The sequence below is a fragment of the Stegastes partitus genome, unplaced genomic scaffold (assembly GCF_000690725.1).
Source record: "Stegastes partitus isolate 25-593 unplaced genomic scaffold, Stegastes_partitus-1.0.2 Scaffold1608, whole genome shotgun sequence".
Classification (NCBI taxonomy): Eukaryota; Metazoa; Chordata; class Actinopteri; family Pomacentridae; genus Stegastes; species Stegastes partitus.
In genome coordinates, this window is record NW_007579339.1 from 155782 (window position 1) to 165137 (window position 9356).

The 9356-nt window shown below is 42.2% G+C and overlaps 1 protein-coding gene across 1 annotated transcript; it reads left to right on the top strand.

Annotated features, from left to right (window-relative positions):
* Positions 1 to 4741: 4741 nt before the first annotated feature.
* LOC103371561 (putative nuclease HARBI1) lies at positions 4742 to 6103 on the top strand. The gene is made up of 4 exons (XM_008300926.1): positions 4742 to 5180; positions 5283 to 5395; positions 5474 to 5585; positions 5666 to 6103. The coding sequence occupies exons 1-4, from the start codon at positions 4742 to 4744 to the stop codon at positions 6046 to 6048; spliced, it is 1047 nt and encodes a 348-aa protein (XP_008299148.1). The 3' UTR covers positions 6049 to 6103.
* Positions 6104 to 9356: the final 3253 nt, after the last annotated feature.

A 9356-nucleotide genomic window follows, 5' to 3' on the forward strand; every position in this document is an offset into this window, starting at 1 on the left:
TGTATTTACTTCTTGATTACATTGCGTGTGTTTGGTTTTATGACTGTGAAGCACTTTGTAAACTTGTTTTGGGAAAGGTCTACAAATCAAGTTCAAGGGACAGGAAGAGGCTCAACAAGCTCATCAGGAGAGCGAGCTCTGTTCTGGACTGTCTGCTGGACTTCACAGAAGAGGTAGGTGGGTGAGAGGAGGATGTTAGTCAAGCTGACATCCATCATGGACATGAGGTCATTTCCTGGACTGGTTTTCAATTCACAGATGTGCCATGTCAAGAGTCCATCAATCCATCCATTATCTATACACCGCTTAATCCTCACTAGGGTCGTGGGGGCGCTGGAGTCTATCCCAGAGAACCCACGCTGCACGGGGAGAACATGCAAACTCCACGCAGAAAGATCCCGGGTGTCCTCACTGGGATGCAAACCGGCAATCTTCTTGCTGCGAGGCAACAATGCTTACCACCGAGCCACCTTGCAGCCCTTGTCAAGAGTCACTTTGTGGAATTACTTGTCTTCTTAATTTGTTTGAGGCCATCAGTTGTGTTGTGCAGAGGTAGCGTTAGTACACAGTGGATAGTCATATTTGCCTACTGTAGTAATCCATAGTATGACAGGAACCACTTAACTCAGTAAAGACAGACACAGTCTATCAATACTTTACGACATGAAGGTCAGTCAATCCGGAAAGTTTCAAGAACTTTGAATGTGTCCTCAAGTGCAGTCGCAAAAACCATTAAACAGTCTGATGAGACTGGCTCCCAGTAGCTAAGTACTCCTGGGAAAATGCAAAACATTCTTGGTTAAAGGCTATTCAAAACTAAACTGGTTCGTTAAAGGTTTGGAGATCTTGGCAGAGACACTGAAAACAGGCCACAGAATCCAATGGACTTCCTTGAAGGTGAGGGTGAACAATGCAGGGGAACCAGTCGAAGCAGGGATTCAAGCAAGTGTCTAAGTTGTCAGTCTGGCAGAGGGTGTGGTCTGAGGCAGGGTTTTATGCAGTCGAGGGGTAACTGGAGGAAGGTAAGCAGTCCCTGCACTGGTGTCTTGATTTGCTGCTGACTAGACAGCTGCTCAGTCAAACACACACCAATGTCATTAAAAATCATCTTTGAAAATCCATAACTGTGCTATCCCAAAAAAAGTGGCAAGGTAACAAACATGACTGTCACGTCAGATTAATTTGGGCAATTCAGGTTTGTAGACCAAATTCAATTAGTTGGAAGGTAATTAGTTTGGGCTGCTGTGGCTCAGGTGTTAGAGCGAGTCGGTCAAGGATCGGAAGTTTGGCAGTTCAATTCTGCCTGTAATCTGCATCATGGTCGTTGTGTCCTTGGGCAAGACACTTCTCCCACCTTTCCTGGTGTGAATGCGTATGAATGGATTGTCTGAGGTGGTGGTCAGAGGGGCCATAGGTGCAGAATGGCAGCCAAGCGCTATATAAATCTGATCAATTATTATTAACTGTAAAGTGTGCACAGAGGTTGACTATCATACAAAATTTAAGTCAGCTCACAGTCGTAACTCAGAACTGTCTATTCAGGTTAAAATGATTTAAATTGGCTGCAAGGTGGCTCAGTGGTTAGCACTGTTGCCTCACAGGGAGAGGATCCCCGGTTCACATCCCGGTTAGGATGCTCAGGATCTTTCTGCGTGAAGTTTGCATGTTCTCCCAGTGCAGCGTGGGTTCTCTGGCTTCCTCCCACAGTCCAAAACATGTTGAGGTTAATTGATGATTCTAAATTGTCCGTAGGTGTGAATGTGAGTGTGCTTGGTTGTCTGTCTCTAAGTGTAGCCCTGTGATAGACTGGCGACCTGTCCAGGGTGTCCCCTGCCTTCACCCTGAGTCAGCTGGGATAGACTCCAGCCCCCCTGTGACCCTAGTGAGGATTAAACGGTGTATAGATGATGGATGGAAGTCTAGAAGGCCCATATGAATATAATATTTTAAATCATTGATGTGTAAGGGGAGATAACAAGATGTCAGCCTAGCCACCAGCTAGAGGTTGCTTAAAATTAAAAACTAAACTATCTGTTTGTACCAGTAACCTGTGAGATCACGATGGGTCGTATTTTATGGGAGGGCACTCACTGTGTGTCTGTTAACTGCTCAACTACTGCACTGCTGAACGCTGTGAGTCATGGCTTTAGAAACATAAAGACAAGCAGTCATACAAGAAGAACTGGCTCACTAGTTTGTCCACTTTTTCTTCTTTGTAGTTTGGTTTGTGGGATATGCTGACACTAGGTGACTTTAAGACTACATGTTCTGGTAGCACAGCCACATTAGGTAATCCCACAGGACATTTTACATTTCCCTATTTTACTAACATCACTATAAATTATTTCCACAATTTTATTATTTAGATTTTATATTTTTCCTTTATCTTTAATTGTATTTTCATTGATGCCTTTTAGATATACTGAATGGCACTGAATTATTTGCTATAGTGTACTCTCCTACCTCACATACTACTGTATAAAGTTAAGGCTGTATATAGTTAGACACCATTATTTCTCACGCCCTCAGTACAAATATCTACACAATTCTCTATAGTGCAGCTTTTCTAATGCTTCTTGCTGACTACATTGCATTGGGTTAACTACTATGGATGTGGCAGGTATGGTTCAAAGACATTGTGCTACAGCTCCACTTTCTGTTAAACTGAAAAACTGCACATTACAACTGAAGTTTGTCACACTTTTTTTGTTGTAGAAGTAGCAGTAAAATACAGGAAATAGAACATTTTAATATAATATTAAATTCTTTTGAAATGGACAGCTTAAAAAGTGCTTCAGTGTTTCTTTAAAGAGGTTTCATCCTTCCTGACAGTCAGAGGAAATGTCTGTCCTGGGATGTTGGCCAGAACTGATGTTCAGATTATTTGGTCATTTGTGTGGTTTGCAGATCCAGTCTGAAACCTCTTGAACTGTTTGCAGATCTGTTGGGCTGCTCTGATAACGTGTTCTGTTTGACATCTATGAGTTAAAGTCAGGCCGTTATGATTATCCTGCTGCTGCCAAACCACACTAAACATTCTACTCCTTTAGGCTAATATACAGTCGTCCTCAAATGTATTCATACCCTCTCATTAAAGAAAGAAAAAAACAGCTGTCACTGAAATAAGTTGGAATTGACAAAAGTAATACTTGATAAAAATGTCATAAAAATCCTGACATTGCTTTTGAATTGTGTTTCAACAGAAAAGTATTTTAAAAAACAAAAAATATGCAAACAAGCATGATGGGACCCATAAACTAATATTTTGTTGAACAACCCTTTGAGCCAATCACTGCAATCAAGTGTTTTCTGTAACTCTCAATCAGACTTCTGCACCTGTTGACAGCTATTTTGATTTTGGCCCACTGCTCATCAGCAAAGTGCTCTAATTTGTCTGGGAGGTTTGTTTGTTTGTTTGTTTGTTTATATTTCTGCAATTATTCTTTTCAACCAGAATTCAAAAGCAACGTCTTCTTTCACAACCTTAGAAATTAGAAACATTTCATTTATTACTACTTCTTTTCAGTTTCTAGTTATTTGACTGATTATTGTGAATTTTCTTTAATGGAAGGATATGAATACATCTGAGGACGACTGCATATACAGATATTAAAACTGACAGTTAAAATCTCACCTCAAGTTCTCTGAGGAATGAATAAACCACTTTAACAACATTCCATTTTTTTTTTTTTTTTAAACTTTATTCTCGATGCAAGCTATTATTTACAAGCCCTCCCTCTGCCTCTGCCTGGTGCAGCCTCTCTCTCCCTCTTTCCCTCTCCTCTTCCCTCCTTTCCTTGTCTCCTAAGTGGACGTGCGTTAGCCGGTGTGTGTTGGTGAACAGGTGCGATGACTCTGCTGATCACCAGAATGCTTTCACCTGCGGCGGGGCGTGGTCTTCATTCACCAGTTCACTCCTGTCTCCCGTAAAACCTGGAGGCAGACTAAGACGCTGGAGCGCACGCCACACTTAGTTCACTGTGGCTCAGTTGTGCTATTCTCTGTGCCTTGAATTCCTTCTAGCCTGTGTTCTTTCTGCTCCAGCCTGTGCTGTCCTCCGTCACTTCCACCATGAGCCACGCTGCTCGCCATTCCCTCCCCTTGTCCTGCCCTCACTGTCAGTAAGCCCTCAGTCTCCCGCTGCCTCCTACTAGTGCACATTTTTGTACTAAATTATTTGCAAATAGTAGTTGTTTCATAGCGTGTGTTTATATTTAGTATTGTAGATCGTATTATGCGTCGTAGTATTTAGTTTTGTTGTGTGCTTTCACGTAGCTTGTATAACTCCCAGCCTAGTGTTCTGTTTTTACTTTTCCTGCCTTGGTTGTACCAAGTTCGGGGGGTCCGGTTCACAAAGCGGGTTTAATGAAAACTCTAGGTTCACCCTGAAATGAGGAAAACTCTAAGTTTTCCGTTTCAAAAAGGGACGTAACTCAAACCAGAGGAAGAGAAGTAACTCCAGAGAGCGAGGTAACTTCAGACCTCGGCCAGTTACCGTAGTAACGGACTCTATTAGCCTCACTTGGTCGGGTCCAGGTTTTTCTCAATGACCCTCCAGGTTCCCTCTGTCTCCGCCCCCTTTCAGCCGCACGTGCTCTCTGATTTCTTCATTCATTCAGTCAACAGGAGAGTTTTCTCGTAGCCTAGTTCTGCCGTCTGTTAGAGATCATTTTTAAAATCAGTCACTAGGCAGTATTATTAAGTCCATTAGGCACAGTGGGTGGCCACTTGTTCCACTAACATGGCATGTCCTTTTCTTAACGATCCCGTGGATGAAGGTGCAGCATTACTGCGCAGAGAATTAAATCTTCGTCGGGAGATGGTTATCAGACCACGCATAGATGTTCTCGCGTTCCCAGACAGTTGTCTTGTTGAGCGGTACCGTTTCACGTCCCAGTCCATCGTCTACATACACAACCTGATCCGTCCCTACATTCGTAACATCACCAGACGTAGTCATGCTCTCACATCCCAGCAGATATTATGTGTTGCGCTGCGCTTCTTTGCAAATGGAAGTTTTTTGTACAATGTCGGAGATGCAGAGAACTTGAGTAAATCAACTGTAGGCAGGGCCATCAGAAAAGTGTGCCTCGCCCTGAAACGGCTTTTACCCAACTTTGTCATTTTCCCTGGAAGTAAACCTGTCACAGCCATCAAGGAGGAGTTCCACAAGATTGCAGGTGAATGATGTAGAGATCTGTTCAATTCATTTTAAATTATATTCTGTTAATGACAATATGCTGCAACCTCAGACTGGGATTAGTCATTTGAATTTCTTGTAGGTTTTCCCGATGTGATTGGCTGCATAGATGGCACACACATCCCCATCACTGCTCCCTCACGAAATGAAGCCAAATATGTGAATAGGAAGTCCACTCACAGCATAAATGTGCAGGTATGTAGACTGACTACTGTTTCAAAATGTTAAAGACTGCATCATAGTTCAACACCTGTCATTCTCTGCACTGTCAAGATCGTATGTGATGCTGCATGCATCATTTCTGATGTGGAAGCCAAGTGGCCTGGGTCTTTTGATGACTCGAGGATTTATTCTGAGTCCAACCTGAGCAACAGACTGCAAAGTGGTGAGCAGCCAAAAGATTTGCACAATATAATTCACTTTGTCTCTCCTTTAATACACTAATGTATCCACTATACACTACAGGAGAGTTTGATGGCCTTCTGCTGGGTGACAGGGGTTACCCATGCCAACCTAGACTGCTGACCCCTTACCCTGACCCTGAACCAGGCCCCCAACAGAACTTCAACCAGGCTCACTGCAGAACAAGAGCCCGCGTGGAGACGACCATAGGCCTGCTGAAAGCCCGTTTCCAGTGCCTCCGTCACCTCAGGGTGGCCCCTGAGAGGGCCAGTGATATTATAGTGGCATGTGTTGTTCTTCATAATATTGCCACTATTAGAGGAGAGCAACAACCTGCCGTACAAATTGAAGACCCCGATGATGACGACGACCCCATCCACCCGCCAGCTATCCAGGACGGCGAAGCAGTCAGAGACACTATATGCAATAATCACTTTAACAATTAAGTCACCATCATCACCACCACAGCAGCAGTCAAATAAAGACATAATACACATTTCATTTGGTCTTCTTTATTTCCTACAAATACAAGAGCTAGTTTAGTTAATGTTCTAATAGTTAACATAATTAACACAATTTACCTGTGACCATGAACCCACCTCTAACTTGTGCTCTAGTTTTTCAGTTTCCAGATCTGCCCTTCTAATCTGGCAGTCCAAGTACAGAATTTCTTTATCGGTTTTCTGGATTATTTTTTTTCAGCAGGTGGTTTTTTTTCTTTTTTTTAAACCTCTTTCACGGGTAACTGGTAACACATAATGAGGACATTATACAGTTACACATGAATTCCACAGAATGAACCTCTGGTGTTGACTCAACATCCATCTCCCATGCTCGTTTAAAAAGGATGAGAATGTGTGAATATTTCAGTGTGGGCTAAATGTCACTCTATTCTACCAGAGTGTTAAAAAATGTGAATGGGAAGAGAACTATCAGTAACCTATCAAGATGTTACCTCTACAGGCCTTTCTGAATCCCCCTCTGTAAAGGCAGCGGACACAGTTTCCTCATCCGCTTCATCCCAGAGGAGTGATATGTTTCAGTACACTTAAACCACCATTTGGCAAAATCTTTGGAGTTTTGCCTACTTACAGTTCCAAGGTCTGTTGTGGTGTGAGGGGGCTCCACCAGGCAGACAGCACCATCAGAATCTGTTGGGACAAAAGAAAAAAGGCATGAAAGAGAAATAAATACTTGTATGAATAGGCTTAAAAAAGACATATAGGCATATTACATTTTATAAAAGCACTTGTGGCTCAGAGGATGAACTCCCTCCAGGGATTCCCTCAGCCACTGACCTTCCTAAAGTCTGGCTTAGGGCCAGCTCCTCTGCCTCCGTTAGAGGTGTTGGTGCTGGGTCACCACCTGTTTTACGGGTATCTGCCTTCTTTCTATTGGCTGAGTAGAAGTCTGTGTTAGCTTAAATAGGCTTAATTATTCAACAGAACATGATATAAATGAGACATCTATGTGTGTGAAAACAGCATAAAACAGCTGCACAGTCAAACAGCCACTTAATATTTACTTTACAATATAAAACATGATCAAAAAGAGGTACCTTCATGAGATTATACCGAGGTTTTACCTGTTTGAACAATGTTTTTATATTTCATCTTAAGCTGCTGCCAAGTGCGCTTCTCCCCCGCGGGATTACGCCTAAATAAAATAAATTAATAGGCTACGATTCAAGCAGTTTCCCTGTAATATTATTGTGACTGCAACAGAAGACATTTAAACTTACACATTGACCTGAGCAGCAATGTTCTCCCAAAACATTGTGCTACAGCTCCACTTTCTGTGAAAAACTGCACATTACAACTGAAGTTTGTCATTTTTTTTTTGTAGAAGTAGTGGCAGAACACAGGAAATAGAACATTTTAATAAAACATTAAATTCTTCTGAAATGAGAAGCTTATATAGTGCTTCAATGTTTCTTTTAAGATGACAGTCAGAGGAGATGTCTGTCCTGGGATGTTGGCCAGAACTGATGCTTTGCTCAGATTATTTGGCCATTTGTGTGGTTTGCAGATCCAACCTGAAACCTCTTGAACTGTTTGCAGATCTGTTGGGCTGCTCTGATAACGTGTTCTGTTTGACATCTATGAGTTAAAGTCAGGCTGTTATGATTATCCTGCTACTGCCAAACCACACTAAACATTCTATCCCTTCAGGCTAATATATATATATATATACAGATATTACAACTGACAGTTAAAAATCTCACCTCAGGTCCTCCAGTGTGTGTTGGTGGACAGGTGCAGTGACTCTGCTGATCACCAGAATGCTTTCACCTGCGACGGGGCGTGGTCTTCATTCACCAGTTCACTTCTGACTCCCATAAAAACTGGAGGCAGACCACGACATGACACTGGACCGCAAACTGCACTTTGTTCGTTCACTCTGGCTCAATTCTGTTTTTTTTTTTTTTTTCAGTTTCTCCGTAACCCTTGACCCAGTTTCCCATTCCTGTATATATTTTGTAAATATTTTAAATCTTTTCTTGCCAAAATTCTGCTTGCCGTGTCTTTGTCCATGCCCGCCCACTGGAACTCCCTCACAGTAGACAATTGGACTCTCTCCAGATTTCCCTCTTAACCATACTCCCTACTATCCCACCTCAATAGTTCATTGAAATGAAATGAAATGAAATGAATGAAATGAAAAATACTTTATTTATCCCAGAAGGGAAATTCAATCTTGTAAAAGCTCACTTTTTTTTTTTTAATCAATATAACATATATTCTATACAACAACAACAATCATTCAGTCAGTCAGATTTGTTTTTTAAGGTGCCCTGTTTTTGTGTTTAATGTGTTTTTGAGTTTCTTTAAAAAGCTCTATGTAAAACTAATGTATTATTGTTATTATAAAAATAGCCAAGTGAGGTGGTTTGGTTGCCTGATTCGGATGTTGACATTGGTGCTGGGGAAATGGAAAACACTGTAGCCACACAGGCACTAGTTATTATGGTTGTAGCCATCAATGAGTCTTGGAAGATCCTCATTGCCTACTTCCTCATCAGTAGCTTGACTGGAACAGGGAGAGCAAGCATCATCCGGGAGAGCCTACAACATCTTTGTGCTATCGGAGTTCAGGTTGTCTCGCCACACGTGATGGAGCATTGCAAAATGTTGCCATGAGTGAAGCGCTTGGTGCAAAAATTGGCATTACAACCGTGAAACCTCATGTTCTTCATCCCGAGGATCGAACAAAAAAATGTGCATGTGCTCTTGGATCAATGTCACATGTTGAAATTAGTTAGAAATGCATTTTCTGTAGCTAAGGTGTTAGAGACAGAAAATGGGAAACAAATCAGATGGCAGTACATTGAGGAGCTGCACAAACTACAAGAAAAGGAAAGTCTGCGGCTTGGCAACAACCTGAAAATGGCACATTCTGTGGTGGCAACATAAAACGAAAGCTCATCTCGTAGCCCAGCTGTTCAGCAGCTGACGCCATAGAGTACTGTGAGCAAGAACTCTGTAAACCACAGTTGAGGATGTGTGGCTACGGTTCTTGTGAACAACTGATGCAGATTTTGAGTCCGTAACAGCCATAACCCACTTGGGAAAGGACTTAAAGCACCGATCAAACCTTCAACAAAGGATCGTGCTAGGGCTATCTCAGAACAAGCAGAGTCCTGCCTCTGTGGGCTCAAGGTTAAAAACAAGGAAAACACGTTTGTTCCAATGCACGCCACTCAGAAGAAGACACCTATCCTTGGCTTCGTTGCCTGCGGTAAAAGTGTGCTTCA

Excerpts from the sequence above, each read along its gene's own strand:
- LOC103371561 (XM_008300926.1), top strand. The coding sequence starts at position 4,742 with ATGGCATGTCCTTTTCTTAACGATCCCGTGGATGAAGGTGCAGCATTA. Across the intron at positions 5,396-5,473 it reads CTCACAGCATAAATGTGCAG|ATCGTATGTGATGCTGCATG; the intron begins GTATGTAGACTG and ends TGCACTGTCAAG. Across the intron at positions 5,586-5,665 it reads GAGCAACAGACTGCAAAGTG|GAGAGTTTGATGGCCTTCTG; the intron begins GTGAGCAGCCAA and ends TATACACTACAG.